General features: G+C 34.5%; 1 protein-coding gene across 14 annotated transcripts in view; it reads right to left on the bottom strand.

The window, feature by feature from the left end:
* The window catches only part of LOC120523489 (target of Nesh-SH3), a 281674-nt gene that overhangs the window by 70182 nt on the left and 193395 nt on the right, over window positions 1-18097 (bottom strand). For 3 of the 14 annotated variants that reach the window (XM_039744835.1, XM_039744842.1, XM_039744844.1), the window contains 8 exons: window positions 16779-16874; window positions 15604-15702; window positions 12049-12144; window positions 10738-10824; window positions 9254-9910; window positions 8907-9005; window positions 7838-7927; window positions 3345-3413 (listed from right to left, as the gene is read on the bottom strand). In XM_039744835.1, coding sequence (XP_039600769.1) covers window positions 3345-3413; window positions 7838-7927; window positions 8907-9005; window positions 9254-9910; window positions 10738-10824; window positions 12049-12144; window positions 15604-15702; window positions 16779-16874 — 1293 coding nt within the window. The remainder of the gene's footprint in view (window positions 1-3344; window positions 3414-7837; window positions 7928-8906; window positions 9006-9253; window positions 9911-10737; window positions 10825-12048; window positions 12145-15603; window positions 15703-16778; window positions 16875-18097) is intronic. The other 11 variants (XM_039744836.1, XM_039744843.1, XM_039744841.1 and 8 more) reach the window with 10 other exon arrangements.

Raw genomic sequence — 18097 nt, 5'->3', positions numbered from 1 at the left:
CTGAAAGATGCTGAGAAATTAGTTCACGTTTGTTTTCAGTCGACTAGATTACTGTAACGCACTCCTCTCAGGACTACCCAAAAAGATATAAATCGTTTGCAACTAGTGCAGAATGCAGCTGCTAGAATCCTAACTAGGAAAAGAAAATCAGAACACATTACTCCAGTTTTGATGTCACTACACTGGTTACCTGTGTCATTCAGATTGACTTTAAAATTCTGCTTATGGTTTATAAAGCCTTAAATAATCTCGCCCCATCTTATATATCGGAATGTCTGACACCTTATATTCCAAATCGTAACCTCAGATCCTCAAATGAGTGTCTCCTTAGAATTCCAAGAACAAAACTTAAAAGAAGTGGTGAGGCGGCCTTCTGCTGTTATGCACCTAAAATCTGGAATAGCCTGCCAATAGGAATTCACCAGGCTGATACAGTAGAGCACTTTAAAACACTGCTGAAAACACATTACTTTAACATGGCCTTGTTATAACTTCATTTTAATCGTAATTTAACTTAATCCTGATACTCTGTATGTTCAATTCATCATAACAACTATTCATGGTGGCTCTAAAATCGGTACTGACCCCTACTCTCTTTTGTTTCTTTTTCCGGTTTCTTTGTGGTGGTGGCCTGCGCCACCTCCACCTACTCAAAGCTTCATGATGCTCCAACAATGATGGACGGATTAAAAGGAAGAAGTCTACGTGACCATCATCATCATCAAGCCCTTCCGTGAGAATCCTATAGCCAAAGAGGACTGTTTCATTTATGTTAGGTAGAATGCCCAGAGGGACTGGGCGGTATCATGGTCTGGAATCCCTACAGATTTTATTTTTCTCCAGCCGTCTGGAGTTTTTGTTTTTCTGTCCCCTGGCCATTGAACCTTACTCTTATTCGATGTTAATGTTGATTTATTTTTTATAATTATGTCTTTCATTTTTCTATTCTTTAATATGTAAAGCACTTTGAGCTACTGTTTGTATGAAAATGTGCTATATAAATAAATGTTGTTGTTGTTGTTGTTGAGCATGTAGTGAGTGCTCACTTTGGAAGATGAATATGAGGATCATGTTTCTGTCAATTTGGAATCTGACAGTGAGTTTGAAGAAGAGGACAGAACTGACTCTCAGACGAGTGGAGAAATATGCATGTCAAAAAATGATGAAACTGAATGGTACGTGGAGCCACCATGCCTTGCTGCCAATGTGATAAAGATGCAACCAGGGCCAACACGGATGACAGTCATGCATGTACATGGCATCATGTCTTCTTTTGAACTTTTTATGTCTGACACCATCCAGAAAATCATTCTGGAATGCACACATTTTGAGGGGAGGCATGTTTTTGGAGAGAGGTGGAAGGAAATGGACCAAATCAATTTACATGTATATTATGGGCTTCTTATACTTATTATTTTTTCAGAACCAATGGGGAGTCCACTGAATCCCTGTAGAATGCAGAAAGTGGCCATGAACTTTTCTGTGCAACATTGTCTTGGGAAGACTTTCACAATATTTACAGGATTATTTGCTTTGATAACTGAGACACACGACCAACTCGACAACAGAGAGACAAGCTAGCTGCAATCAGGTCAGTGTGGGACAAGTGGGTGGAATGCCTTTGTTTGTGCTACAACCCTGGGCCCAGCGTTACTGCTGATGAGCATCTTATACCATTGTGGGGCTGCTGCCCATACAGGCAGTCCATGTTGTCTAAACTTGTCAAATACGGAATGAAAATCTGGGCTGCCTGTGACACTGCTTCATCTTATGCATGGAACATGCAGGTATAACACTAGAAAGCCTGTTGTTGGAGCCCCTGAGAAAAAAACAACAAATGCAAGTACTCCTGGACATGACACAGGGACTCCATGGTCACCACATCACATGGGACAATTTTTTACTTTGCACAAGTTGGCATAGGAACTCTTGAAGAGAAAGATAAGAAAAAACTAGACAGAGCTCCCAGCTCAGCTACAAAGAAAAGGCCTGGAAGTAGGTTTCTGTTTACAGCTGACACATCCCTGGTGTCATACATCCCAAGAAAAGGAAAAAATGTGGGATACATGACCACGCTGCATAGGGACCAAAATATCTGTAACAGGGACCATAAAGATCCACAAATTATTATGGAATACAATGCTACAAAAGCAGGAGTATATAACCTGTAGAAATTAGTAAGTGGTTACACCTGCAATAGAACAACCCTATGCTGGCCACTTGTAATATTTTTTAATATCTTGGACAACTCTGCCTATAATGTGTTTGTCATTTGGATGGTACTAAATCCAAATTGGAATAAAGTACAGCTCCACAGAAGACTCTTTCTTCAAGAGCAGGGCAAGGAACGATAAGACCTCAAATCCAGAGAAAACAACACATACCAAGGACCCCTACCTCTGCAGCCATTGTGAGGCGGATTCAGGAGGAGGATGCTGGAGCCACAAGTCCACCAACTCCAGAACCATAAGTAAGTGTGAGTGAGCCTGCATTTAAACATATACTGTATATGTGGGTGGGCATGTATATATATATATATATATATATATATATATATATATATATATATATAGTATATATATATATATATATACAGTATATATATATATATATATATATATATTTGTGTTAGGGGTAGAGACACACAGAGATGTCAGTAGACTTTCAGAACTAACTAGCGTTTTTATCATTCTAGGTTGCTACCAGTCGGCTGCAAGAGGAAATGCTGTAATGCTTGTGGACCAAAGAAGTACAGGAAGACCCAATTTACATGCTTCAAGTGCAAAAAATACATTTGTACAGAGCACACTTTGAAAGTCTGCCTTTCATATGGTGTATAGATGATATGAATTTGTGTTCAACCAGGTTAATTGTATCATTTCAATATAACCCTGTATGTCCTATCAATTTGTTCAATTCAAAGCAATAAACATCAATAGCTCCGGAAATACTTGACTCATTTATATTTGTTCAATATTCATGTTATATTCCACTTATATTTTGATTATTATTGATTTCTACACAAAATCAAAATTTATAACAAGAATCAAACAGCACTTTTATTGAGAAATATGATCTAGCAGAGCTTAATAGTAAATATTAAACATATTTACTGACTATATTGTTTGTAAGTGAGAAAAAGTCAATATCTGTTAAGTAGTTTGACATAAAACATCATGTTTTTATTATTTTATAATAATATTTTTAAAATTACTCAGATGTACAGTTAATCACACATTGAAAATTTTCAGTTTACTTATCTCAGTATTCTGGCTACTTTGTACCTATGGGTCATTCATATTGAATTGAAGGCTACAAGGCTAATTAGTTACTTGGTTGTGTACCTTGTTTTCTAGGAGGAACTGAATTAGATCTGTTGGCCACACGTTGTTTATTGCCAGAAACTTTTCCTGCTACATGTTTAAAAACAAAAAAGAAAAAAAATATTTAGCAATATTGAAAAAGCATTAAAAACAATGCAACTTTCATATCAATTACTGAAAGCAGTGAATGTTTTAATATAGTAGTTTTGTTGTAAAAGTCTTGTTAGATTTAACCACAATGAAAGCTTTCAGCAGTGATTGTGACTTACTGGTGGATAACTTTGTGTTCTGCAGACAGCAACTGCTCAATTTTCACAAATAATGATAAAAAACAATATTCTTTTAGGGTAAAGGACTTTGCAAGGAGCAAATTAAAGTTCACAACTTTAGGTTTTCAACACAATTATATACACATGTACATTAAGATTATTAATTATCATCTGTTTACTTTTTCTGAAAAAGTAAGTGGATTTTTGGTCATGTAGCACCTTCAAGGTATGCAAAATGTAGAATAGACAGGTCAATAACCAGTTTCACGCACAGATCCCAGGTACATGAGTAACTATCCCAGCTGCTTTGTTTTGCAACAACACATATCAGGATAAGACATTCAATTTCCTGGTCAAAAACATTCCCTGCTGATAATGAAAATATTGTGACAGCTAGAGAGGAGGAGATCCTGAAAGGTGTTTAAATAATCTGCAACCACTAATATTTTTGAGTTTTTTTAGAAGCTAAGCAATTTTTTTCACTATACCTGGGGTGGCAAACTCCAGGCCTGGAGTGCCGCAGTGGCTACAGGTTTTCATTGGAACCCTTTTCCTAATCAGTGACCAGTTTTCACTGCTAATTAGCTTTTTCTCCCCATCACTTTAATAGCCCTGTTAGAAGAGTTCAGCCCTCTGAATTGACTACTTTCTTCATTAAATGACATCCAAGCAGAAATGACATGTGAAACGAGCTAACAGATGACCAGCTAAACTGGGGCTTCAAACTCCAACCAATTTCACTCCAATCTCTTTCCTAATGAGAAGTCAGTTCTTGCTGTTAATTAAATCCATTATTTAATTCCATGGCTTGTTGCTGCTCTCATTCTGACACAGCAAACATTTCGAAAACTGTTGTTTTTCTGTTCTTTCTAAGAGCACCATCAAAATGTTTTGGCGACCTGAGAGATCAACCTTACCAAGACCATCACCTCTCTTTAATTTCAGACATTGTGTAATGGGCACAGGGGAGCTGGTCATGTGGTGGCTTGTTTTGTGTCTCATTATTGTTTGGCTGCTAATTAAAGTTAAAGAAACAACTATGGGGTCGGAGTCAAGTTAATTAAAAGAAGTAATCAGCAGCAAAAACTGATCACTGATTAAGAAGATGGAAAGAATGAAAACCTGCAGCCACTGTGGCTCTCTAGGCCTGGAGTTAGCCACCCCTGCACTATTCCAAGTGCATTGAGGAAGTACTCCTACATTCCTTCATGTTGTCACCAACTGTATTTGAATTTTCTGTTTCGCTTGAATAAAGAACAGTTCCCTTATTTCAAATACCAGCTGATTGTCAAACATTTCCCAAATTGCTTACTTTACCTCCATCCATAAATGCAATTTTCACAGGAATTTACCAGTGAATTGCCGTGTCAAGGTCATTTGTTAGTTAAGAATCCCACGAAACTCAAACTGGTAAATTCTCATATTAAGACCCTGCATAATTCCTGTGAATTTACAAGATTCATATAGTAATAATCAAAGACATATAATTGTTTAAACAAGCATGTAAATACTGACATAATATTTTAAATTTTGCTTTGTAATGTTAGCTTACTGACAAACATATACAAATGAAAAGTACTCTCAGTTAAGGTAATTACTCTCTATGCAAGATAAAGAAGAAACTGTTAAGCCCTAATATACTGTAAACCCATGAGCCACCTGCTTCATAAGCATAAGTGAAAATGGTAGTGCAGGATGGCTGACATCCAAAAATTAAGTCTTTCATGACTTTTGGATGAATTTAAAATGTTTGCATCTTAAATATTTGCTACTACGTATTTGGCTTTATTATTTTTCAGTTTTTCACTCAAACTGTTTATGTTTATAATATATCTTTGTCATTCAAGTACATTATACAAAAAATTAATATGCCAAATTTAGCTCTTCTCTCTTTCTGTTCACCAACCTGTTTTTTTTTTTAAACAAAAACAACAGTGACATCAGCTGTTACATACCTTCTGCACATCCCACAGGATTCATATCCCATAAATTATATAATTTCATGTGCATACTGTTGATCTTGGTAATTGCCAACAACTCTTACCCTGTGTGAACAAGCAAATGCCACTCATCCCAGGAAATTCCTCGGATGAATAACCCAATTATTTCCCAGATTCATACACATGATAAAGACTCTGGGCTGGTTTCTCAAAAGTCTTGCACCACTGAGAAGACAGGGCAAGACTCTCACCAGTTTTCTTGAAAAGAATAACAAATGCAGTCATCTGTGAAAATCAGGAGGTGGTGAGAAGATTTAGTGTGACTGAATCTATATGGCTGTCATCATGGTCACAGAGAGAAAATTGTCACTTTACTACATAGCATCATTTCATCAACAGAGATAAAGACATACCATAGACGATCGTGGAAGAGAAGGAAGTATTGCAAATATATATACAGTTTAAGAAAGAAGAAAATAGAAAAAAGTACTTTTTTTAAATAAACAGGACATATATGCTTCAGCCTTCCACTAGTAGATAGATAGATACTTTATTAATCCTAAGGGGAAATTCACAAATTTAGGCAAAGAAGATAGCAGTAGGCCCAGACCCAAGAAATGCAGTCAAAATTTCTTTAACATGCCTTTGTGTGTGTGTGTTTTTTAACAATATTATGGCAGATGCATGAAGAATAAGCACTGTCCTCTTAGTAAGGTGCTCATATCCAATTTTTTACTACAGTATGTAAGATGGCCTGCAGTGAAAAAATATGGATTTCTAAATACAATATGGTTAATCTTGTTGATGTCACATGTATAAGGATTAAATCCACCCATCAACAAGCCTTGAATTTGTATTTGTAGAACATGATTTCCTTCCCTGAATGTTCAAAACATTTGTGGCAGCATGCTCAATATTTTTAGGAGGTGGTCAGGAACTCTAAAGATGCATCATAGCTCTGCCTCAGTCAGGTGTTGCTCCACCTGTTAAAGTCCCTATTTAATTTTTTTTTATTTGTCTGATATATCAACTAATCAGGCTGCAATAGTGACTAACCTGTCATTGTCACCCTCTACTGCCGTCTCATTGATGTCACCTGACTCCATTTAGCGCTCATTGCCATTGTATTGCATGTACCCAGTACAGATGCCTTTGCAAAATCTTCGTTCCCCTACACCATAATTTATTTATACACATTTATAATGTATTATAATTGTCAACAATTTAGTCAATGGAGTCTGCTTTCTTCTCTTTTTCCTTTATTTTACCATTCAGATTTGTGTCTAGAGAGTGTGCTTTAGTTTTCTTGTTCATTTCATGTGCAATTCATTTATTACCATTTTTCCTGCATTTATATTTAAAATGACCTCAATATTTTATAATTTAATTTGCATTGCTTCAATTTGGTTCCTGTTTTAAACTCTTAATTTAATCAAAACTTTGGATGACCATGCCTCTTAAAGAAAAGTTTGTTGGAGGCATGGTTTCCTTTCACCAGTGTACAGTAAGGTTTTTGCTTCTTACTGATTTTCATATGACCCTTTCAAGAAACAGACAATAGAGCTTGGTGGAACACTAGTGAAAAGAACGCAAATGAAACTCTCAAGCTTCATTATTGAGAAATCAAACCACTTTCCAAATAATGATACGTCTATTTCTGTGCTTTGTTGTGAAAGCACTCATGCTAGTTTCCCGACACAAGTCCCTTATAATCAAGAAGTTAACTCCGAATAACACTGATACTTCACTGTTAAATGGCTTAATGATTTTATAATTTTACAAACTTGTTCATAAGTAAACAGAAAAAAACAGATTTCCCAGGCAATGATTCTGAGCTAGAAACTTTTCCAATTAAGTTTCTTGGGATGTCGAGTCCAACATTTGTCAACACAAGAGAGTTACAGAGTAATTTACCATGAAATTTCTGAGATAGCCTCATTATGTTAAAGAGGCTTTTGGGAATGAAATATAACTTCCTCCAATTCCAGGTTGCTCAAATCCTGCTAAACCAAAGTAAGGCACTATTCATTCATTAAGGTTTTTCATTGGAATTATAAAAGATATTAAATTAATTTTTTCAGGCAACCTGCAAAGGTTAAAACAATAGAATGTGTTACTGTAATGTAATCTTCTTACCAGAATATTTTTATTTCAAATACAACATTAAACATACATTTCCAATCTTGGGTTAAGTCCCAAAATGTGATTACTATGTTAATATTTTTATTCCATTTTATATTGTAAAATGAAATAATACATCCTGTGTTTAATTTTCAAAGCACTTTGTGAATAAGACTCTGTATACCTGGCTTTGCCACAGATGTAGCAGGTTCACTGGTAATATTTCTAAATGAGGTTCCTTGATTTTCTGGGTCCAAATCTTTATCACTGTTCACTGTTACATAAAATAAGAAAATAAAGAAAATTATAATAACTCAAAAGATTTGAAAAAGGGGTTATTTTCTAATAATTGGATTGGTAGTTGTATCAATAATATGGATTGTTCCACCTACAGAAACACCTGCTACAATTTTTAATTCAGGATTAGGGTTGTTTTATGCTTTTCAGTTCTGAAGCATCCAACCTATGGAATAAATCACATAAATGCCTCACATTGCTTTAAACATACAAATATTTTTATGAACATTTTGATGTAAAGTGTGCTGAACAATAAAGTGGAAAATTCAAGCAACAAATTGGATTTTAAGGCCCTACAGAAGTTTGGATTAATGTTATAAATATACAGTAATGGTATATACTCCTCACATTTTGTAGCTTCTTGAAATATAGTATGCTATTTTAAATAATCATTGCTAATAATAATAATAATTCTTTACATTTACATGGTGCTCTTCTCAATACTCAAAATGCTTCACATTGTGAGTGGAGAGTCACTTCAGCCACAACTAATGTGTGGCATCCATATGGATGGTGTGTCAGCAGCCATTTTTGCGTCAGTATGCTCACCACACATTAGCTGTTGAATGGGTGAATGGGTAGTAGTTAACCAATTAGAGAAAGGGATGATTAGGGGGGCAAAATGACTAGGATGTGGGGGGTAATTTATTCAGGACATCGGGTTACACCCTATTCTATGGAGAATACCCAGGGATCTTTTATGACCACAGAGGGTCTGGACATCAGTTTTATGTCTCGTCTGAATGACGTTGCGATTTTTTTTACAATCATTGCACTTGGGCATTGGGATCCACATTCAGACCACAGGGTAAGTACCCCTTATTGGCCTCACCAACACCTCTTCCAGAACTGTTGAAATGATGTTCCTTGCCGAACACCTTTGAATCAGCAATGCTACTTTATAATTGCAATGTTGGAAGAATTAACTATTGTCAGATATTAATGTACATATGTACCTCTATATTTATTGGTCAATGCTGGATCAGCTTCAGTTTGAATATTTGTGAAAGAATTCAGTCGGCTTCCTTTCTCTGAAATTGCAGTGCCTTCTGTTGCTGTGTAAAATAATGGAAATAAATAATAAATAAACAAATAGATAAATAAAAGTCCATCGCCAATGCTACCCTGAAAAGGAGATATAAATATAAAATAAAATCATTAGAAAGCTGAAAAATCAAAAGTCAGAAGTGATTGCAGCATTAAAGCAAGCAAAGCAACAATGTTTTGTTAATCTGTGGGGCAAATACAATTTTCTTGGACTAGCAAATATTTGCCACATCACCAAATTGTATTTGCTGTGTACCTGTAAGTTGATTTGTAATATTGAGGTTGAGATGCACAGAACCATATCTAACAGAGCTGAGTTCAGTTGTTGTGGCTGGAATTACAGTAGAATCATTTCTAACAGAGCGCGGATGACTTGTTGCTGGATTTAGAAGAGAGCCATTTCTATCAGAGATACTTTGGACTGTAGTTGCTGGAAATACACTTGAATCATTTCTAACAGAGCTGGGTTGAGTTGTTTTGGCAGGTGTTACAGGAGAACAGTTTCTAACACAGCTGGGTTCGGTCGGTTTTTCTGGTATTACAGGAGAACCATGTCTAACAGAGCTGGTTTGAGTTGAATTGGCAGGTATTACAGGAGAACCATTTCTAACAGAGCTGGGTTCATTTGCTTTTTCTGGTATTACAGAAGAACCATTTCTAACAGAGCTTGATTCAGTTGTTTTGGCAGGTATTACAGCAGAACTGTTTCTAACAGAGCTGGTTTGAATTGTTTTGGCAGGTATTACAGCAGAACCGTTTCTAACAGAGCTGGGTTCAGTTGTTTTGGCAGGTATTACAGGAGAACCATTCCTAACAGAGCTGGGTTGAGTTGTTGTGGCTGGACTTACAGTAGAACCATTTTTAATAAAGCTCTGTTGGATTGTTGTGGTTGTAGTTGTAGTGACTTCTCCTGCTGTGCAAGATAAAAAAATAAATTTAAATCCCTGAAAAAGCTATATTCTAGTGCAAAAATACACTGTAACTGGACTTGCCCTCTTAAATTTGCTACGTACTAGACACAAGCATAACCTAATGATGCAATTCTGCAGCCTCAGCAGTCAGCATTATCAAGTGTAGTGGAATGGTGATATTTACACAATTATATGACTTGCATGTTTAAAGGCCAAGGCATACTTAATAGTGATAGATGTCAAGTATCCTAAACACACACTAAATGTTGTCAAATTATTTCGTAGTGGAGAAAGAAGTTATGATAGCGTATAAATATGGCTATTTGCCAGGCAGCTTCTTGCAATTGAGGACAAATTTTATTAAAATAATAGCTCTGGATTGTTTGTTAACATCAAATTTCTATCTTTCTATTTATTTAATATGTTTAATACACATTGTCAAAAAAGTGTAAGAGCTATTGGGGAAAACTTTGTTTTTTGTTAATAAGTTTATTCATATCACTTTCGTAATTTTTTAGCATGTTGCTTTCTCCTCCATATACTATCATTTACCCAGGTTGGGAAAACATCTTTAGTATGAGATATATTCTAAAGGCTTAACCCTTATTTTTAGCCTTAATTTAGAATTCTAAACCTAGAATTCAGCCTTACACCTAGTATGTGTCTGAAACAAATTAAGCAAACATGTACTAGGGCTAGTACATGAACAATGTATAAGATAATTACATTTTTAATGAAAAATCATTTTAGCATTTTACAGTACAGTTTCTTAAAGGAGCATTATTCCTCGTATACGTTGAATTGTACACGTTTTACTGAAGTGGTGTACCTGTATAATGGCTTTGAATGGTAGATTTTAAATCAACTGAATTGTTTCTAATGGAGCTTGTTCTATGTGAAACAGTAGTCTCTTCTCCTGTTGTATGAAATAGAAAGGAAAAACAGTTTGAGATGGAAGATATTAACACTGCAGCAGACCTGAAAAAAAAGTTTTAGAAATGTTAATAATGTTTGTAAGTACCACAATACCTTATATATCAATGACAGATTTATGTCAATAAATTCATTTTGTGCTGTAAAATACAATGCTTTGATGTGTCACGCTTTCAAGATCTGCCTCACATGACTCTCCGTAGTCTCTTTTCTTTACCGATGTACTCAGTAACTTAAAGCCCAAGTATTGGAACTGTACAATCAAATTTTACTTGAACTTTACTACTTCCTGTACATCAACACTTTCCCTTTTATTAAGTACAGAGAGAGACAAGAGCCAGTAATGCCATTGTTTACAGGTGGCTTTTAGGTTCTGAGCTGGGCAAATGAAACAAAGGAGGGTGTGGCTAGATGTGGCTGATTTTTGATTCTGTGTAGCTTTTTGTATGCATTTCAATCCAAAGTTTTGCTTTTGTATAACTATAGGGGCAAGTCAGTTTGGGCAGGCACTCGAACTAACCAGAAGGCCTTTTAATTTAGCATCTTTGTAGCTCCACTTCTCACAACATTGTATTAGATTATCATTTTAAGGCTTAGTTTCTTCAGTGCTCTGTGTTTGATATAATGTGGTATTTTCCTAAAAGTAGTAAAATAATTTATTAGCTATTCTTTAGTTACTACAAGATTTCTATTAGAAAATAATATTAACTATACTGGAATGTTTATGTTATGTAATGAGATATTATTTGTATTAATTCATCTCTTAAAATAATTAAATATTTAGATCATGCAAGAAATTAAATTAAATAACTAATCTTTCTCCAAAATTAAGATAGTATCATGATTGGTTTAAGATTTCTGCCATTGTTTTCGGTAGCGCAATAGCAACTAGACTCATTAAAAAAGTCAATTATGCTAAAGGATATAGTAATGTTATTATCTACTAAGAGCTACAGACACATTTTTGGGCACTTTCAAAACATCAGTGTTCTGTGTTTGATTCCATAATGTGTAAAGACTGTAAATTCACCCTTCACAATTTACTGACTTTTCTACTGGCTTAATTTATTTCAAGCTTGAATGAAGCCAATCATGTGCCACAACTTCACATTTTTGTCAAACCAAAACCTCAACTTGACAGGAGAATCCTAAGAAAACAAACCATCTGTTAAACAAGTGCATTTCTGTGATTGTCTTAGAAGAATACCTGGGTGTTGCATTTTTACAGTTCGCTCAGGTTTATTGGAACCATTTGTAACAGAAATTAGCTGATCTCCTCTCTCTGAACCTGTAGGCCCATATTCTGTTGTGCAAAAGAAGAAAATAAAATATTATGCAATATTTATTATGATACTCCAAGGATCTTGAAAATAAGCTGTTCTGAAACATAAATCAGACTTAACAATAATATTTTAAATAACACAGAAGACATCCCAGTTCAAAGTAAGAAAGGGTATTTAAGGGTGATGTTAGAGTTTAATACTTCCTGAAGTACAGTAAGATTGTACTACTGTTTACTGAAGACAGCTGTGGTATAAATTTCATTTTTGGCACAAGTCTATAGTTTCTTATTATCCATTCATTAGCCAACCTGCTATATCCTAACACAGGGTCGCGGGGATTTGCTGGAGCCAGTCCCAGCCAAAACAGGGTGCAAGGCAGAAACAAATCCTGGGCAGGGCACACAAACACAAAGCACACACCAGGGACAATTTAGGATCGCCAATGTACCTAACCTGCATGTCTTTGGACTGTGGGAGGAAACCAGAGCACCCAGAGGAAACCCACGCAGACAACATGCAAACTCCACTCAGGGAGGATCCGGGAAGCAAACCTGGGTCTCTTAACTGCGAGGCAGCAGCACTACCACTGCGCCACTGTGCCACCCTAGTTCCTTGTTATGATTTATAATATTTTATTGCTATTCTAACAAGGTAGTCCACATGGACGATACACTGAACTGTGAAAGAAGTCACATTAAAAATGATATTGGTGCATTCAAAGTATGTTTTGAAAATCTATTTATGGGCTCATTTTTTGCAAAAAGGATTGGATGTTTATAATATTTATATTTATATATTTATATATATATATAACTCATTGATTTAGCTTTGCTGTTTCGCAGCTGTAGGAACCTAGGTTTGATTCCTAGCCCAGTAATGTCAATGGAATTTGCAGATTTTCCAATTGTCAGTGTGGGTATTCCTCTTATCTCTCACATATAAAAGTTGTGAGGAACAAGTAATTTGCCAACTCTAAATAGTTCCAATATGGGTAACTCTGGGTGTATACGTAAATGTTCCCTTAATTGGAATGACATTGTCTGTAAAACTGGTTCCAGCATTACACCTGACAGAGCCAGATTCAGAAATGCTTGAATTAAAGGATGGATATATGCAGGTTTTCATCGTATATTTTGGGTTTTCCATTGTGTTTAATAAGTATTCCATCCAAGCTACCTTCCTGCTTTATGATCAGTTAGACAAAATGTCAATGCTAAAAGGAAAATTTCAGGCTTTATAGCCGAAAAATGAAATAAAGCAATTTTATAAAATGATTTAAAAAATATAAATTTTGCTGTTTCAACTGGAATGCCAAAACTCGGTCCTGGAGAATTCATCAGTTACTGTTTTTAATTTCCTATTAATTTAAGTAACGAGAACATCTCTTATGGCTGCCCAAGTTCCAGATCAAACAGCTACTGACATCGAAATATAAATTGTTCAGTTATATGAATGCACATGTAATTTTTTTTAAAAGTACTGAAAATATAGTACAAAACTTTAATAACTAGCCACCCTGTAATTTTTTTTTTATTATTTTTCTTAGTTAATGAACTATACCTTCTTTATTTTGTTTTAGGCTTCATTTAATCCTCAAATGAAATACCCAGGTATATTCTAACTTAGATTCATAATTTATTCTGAAAGGCTAGCAGCTTACCGCGAACACCTGCTTCACTGTGGGCATTGTGGGCGCATGCTAATACCTTGATGCAAATCACCTAAACAACATGACAACCACCAACATTTTCAGGACTACTTGCTTCTAATACAAGTAAGGAAAATGACACCTTAAACTTTAGTTTTCCAGGTTCATCTTATTAACGAAGCAAGCATACACATTGTTGCTGATGCACCAGGTCTGCTTTTTGTAACCTACTCTAGAAACTATACACTACAGACATTATTTTAGATGGGAGGAACAAGTCCTAACATCTTAATACAGTAACACCATCCACTCACCTCAGCATCTTATCTTGAACTACCTGGATGTACCCATTCTTTAAAATCAGTGGTACAAAACAGGTTAAAGGTGCATGAAATATTTGTGTCATTGATGGGAGATGATGAGTCTTCAGTGGAAGGGTGGAATTTGAATAAGTGAATCAGAGAGCCGGAGGACACAAAAACCAACAATCATAAGAAATGGGGATCAAAGAAAGATGCAATCAGAATACTGACAAAAGAAAAAACACAGATTGGAAAAACAGAAAAGAAAATGTGGAGTATGACACAGTGATTTATCAATAAAGTAGTCAATGATAAGAGATGACTTAGTTAGATATTAAGACATATGATTCAAACAAGTATCAGGTGATAGTGCAACAATTTCCATCTCCAAACATTAAAAAATAGAAATGGATTAGTGAAGGGGTTTTCAAACTCTGCCCTGGGGACCCAATGTGGCTGTAGGCTTTTGTTCCAACCAGCTTCTGTTTTAAATTGGACTCTTGGGTTAATTAAGAGAACTGTTATTTCCCAGATTCTATGTTTTGGGAACAGTAAAGAAATTAGAAAAGTAAGTTTGGTTAAAATATATATATATATATATATATATATATATATATATATATATATATATATATATATATACTAAGCAGTTATACAGAAATATGTATTTTGTTCTTTTTGACAATATTTTCAACTTTATCCTCATGCTACTTTTCCAGGTGTTCTAATTGTTAAGTAAATCCCATTATTTACTAATTAGTGGGCATAATGCTAAATTATTTCATAATTTAGCATTCTTTGCCTTGGTGTCTTGCTCTACTTGTTTATAATTGTCATTAATAAGATACAATGAAGGGAGCAAACTGCACAGAGAAAGGGTAAAAAATAATGAAATCAACAAAAGAGGATTAATCATTTAAATCTATAGCAAAAACAGAAATATTTCCAAGTGTCTTATAAATCCAAAAATCACACTGCTGTGCTTTTCTGAATGTTGAATAAGAGAAAAGAAAAAATTACCAGGTAATTAAATGAGATCAGTGTTATCAGTTATTGTTACTGATTATGAATCTGTTTGAAACAAAAACATGAAGGCACAGTGGCCTCCCAGGACCGATTTTGAGAACCCCTGGATTAGTGCATGGCCAATTGAAGGAAACAAATGATTTCTGATTTGTAAAAGTTGTTGACTAATGCAAAGATGCCAGTATATTACTAAACTGGCAAACTGAAGCACATTACATAACTAGACAAATATATTTATTTCAGTAAATGTTCAGTTATGATTAGAAATTAGCAACCACATATAATCAATAGGGACCTCCTAAGGACTGATTCTGGACAAATCTATCATGTACTGCCTTGGTCTTAACTGAGGGCCAGTAATCTCCATTGAGCCAAGCAATATATTATACTGAGCTCAAAGCACTGCAATCTTATTGTATGTTTTGCTTTGCAAGAATTTACTCTGAATTAACACCTGTTAAACTAAATAGCAGTTTTTACATGTTGTCTTGTTTCTGTTATACCTGTTTGTGGCTTGGTAAAATCTGGGGTACTGTCAGTAGAACTACTTCTATAAGTGTTGAACTGCTGTCTGCTCTCTGTAACTGGAATGTTATCTCCTGCTGTGCAAAAAAAAAAAAAACACACACACAATGAAAGTTTATTTAAATTCCTAGATACAGTGATCAAAATTTTCCTTTATGAAAAACAATCTGCAAGAGGAATATACTGACATATTAGCACAATACTGAAGCTGTTGTGGCTAAAACCTGCTAAAGAAATTCTGAAATTTATTTTAGTTATACCATTCCAGTGATCTCTGTGTGGGAGAAAAAAAAAATAATTCAGTTAGAAATAACCCTGAGCGCCCTGCAGAAGAAGAAAAATGCTAATGCTGGAATCTGCTGTGATTCTCCCTGAGGTTGACATTATAGTGCAGGTAGGTTCATCTTCTGGGCTCTTTTTACAACACAACCTTAGACCTAAGGACAAAAGTGAGCATAACTCAAGGTTGTACACAAGTAAATACCACATGATAATGTATGTCATCATAGTTTTCTGTTGACCAAAGCAGAGGAGGTCTTTGTGATTGTGAATACAATGCATGTACATATCTCCTTAAAATTAAAATTTAACCACCTCATGAAAGAACTATAAATACCAAGGGCATAGCAATGAGTAATAAAACACTACAAATGAACATTAAATCTGATGATAAAATAAATTAAAATGTTAGAAGCAGTTTAACAATTGTGCTTTTAGTTTAAACTTTTTAAATTTTGGTCTTAATTAATGGCAAACCATTACATATACAGCATTATATGAAGTGTTAAAAAGTATTTTATATATAGTCAAGTGTTTTAGTAAGGACACATAGTATCCATTACTACAATGAAAACCTATTTTTGTGTACTGGCCAATCTTCTTAGCATTTAGGCCAAAATGCAAATATAACATATCAGGGTTGAAAAAACACTTATAAATGCATGTGTAAGCTTTAGTTTTAAACACTTCAATATTACTTTAAAATATGAGTGAAAGAAATACGTTTAACATTTCATTTTATAAATTATACAGTAAATAGTTTTGATGCTGACTAATGAGATTTTCATTAAATATCCCATTTGGAAAATGTTACAAAGCAAATTTTTAACAATATTCATTGTGGTGAGAAATTTTTCACAATTAGATTCAATACCTGAATTTTTTTTAACAGCAGGAGTGAGTTCAATGGAGTTATTTTTTACAGAGTCAAGCTGGTTTGTTCTTTCTGGAGTTACATCATCTTCCCCTGCTAAGTTGACAAAAAAGAAAAAAAAAAGAAAATATAGAAAACCAGATGTTCTGTAACTGAAACCATACACATAGCTGGCTCTCTAGAACCCTAAAAGGATAAACAACATATGTAAGTTTGTTAAATAATTAAGATGTCATCATTTGCTAATCAGACATTACACCAACCAAATTAAAATGTGATTAATATATAATAATGCAGAGAAAATGTAGATTATACATTGGATCAACTTTATAATTAACTCAGATGGAACCTTATTAAGTTACATTTGAATGAAAAGACAACCTACAATCATCTGGCAAAAAAAAAACAAAAAAAAAAACATCACATCTCATAAGCTCCGATGTCCTCTAATCCCCTCAGCTTCTCTGTAACTCAGAAGATGAGTGGGTGGGTGGAATGTCTCAAGCTCTCTCTACAAGCAAGAAGGCTTTGTGTCAAAATGCCTATGTATGGTTTGAGGCAACTTTGAGCATTTACACATGCAACTTAAACAAATGAGTTAAGTAAAATGATGAGAATTAAATATGTGACATATTCTTGATATCTGGAAATGTAAACAATAATCAAAAGATGTGAGATTTTGAAGCACACATAGAATGGCAACAGACTCTTTGTGCCTTGAAATACACAGAGCATTGTGATTTCTGTCTAGGCTAGAGTCTTTAAATTATGAAAGGAGTCAGAAAATTTTTACAGAAATTCCCCAATGTTCTTGATCAATATTCTACAAAAAAAAAAAAAAAAACATGATTCATGTCTATTAGTTTGCAGTATTTATCTTAAAACAAATCTAAATCTAGACAGGCTAGCTCAGATATAAATTGGACTGACTGTTTCTTATGGTCACAGATCTAATTATATTTTGAGTACTTCTGATTATTTCCTTCCTTCCCTTTGTTGCCCTAAAAATGGACTGGAAATGGAAGCAAATGTACTTTCTATCATTTATTTTTAAATAAAGCAAAGGAAAAAAATACAAAATAAATATATACTGTAGGTCAGCTTGGTATATAAGAGATACAATGATAACCATTATAGACAAAAAGTATTGTTTTGTCTCTGTCTTCCATTTGAAACAAAGATGCATTTAAAAGTCAGAAGTACAGAATGTACAGTATGTGCTATTATGGACTTACATTTATGTTTCAAATCAAATATTAATCATTTTACTAGGAAAAAGTTCTTTCATTTATGTAACATTGTTAGAGTAAGAACTTTAG

Source organism: Polypterus senegalus, chromosome 2 (genome assembly GCF_016835505.1).
Source record: "Polypterus senegalus isolate Bchr_013 chromosome 2, ASM1683550v1, whole genome shotgun sequence".
Lineage (NCBI taxonomy): Eukaryota > Metazoa > Chordata > Cladistia > Polypteriformes > Polypteridae > Polypterus > Polypterus senegalus.
The sequence above is the reverse complement of the archived record's forward strand: the minus strand, read 5'-3'. Positions and strand labels throughout refer to the sequence as shown.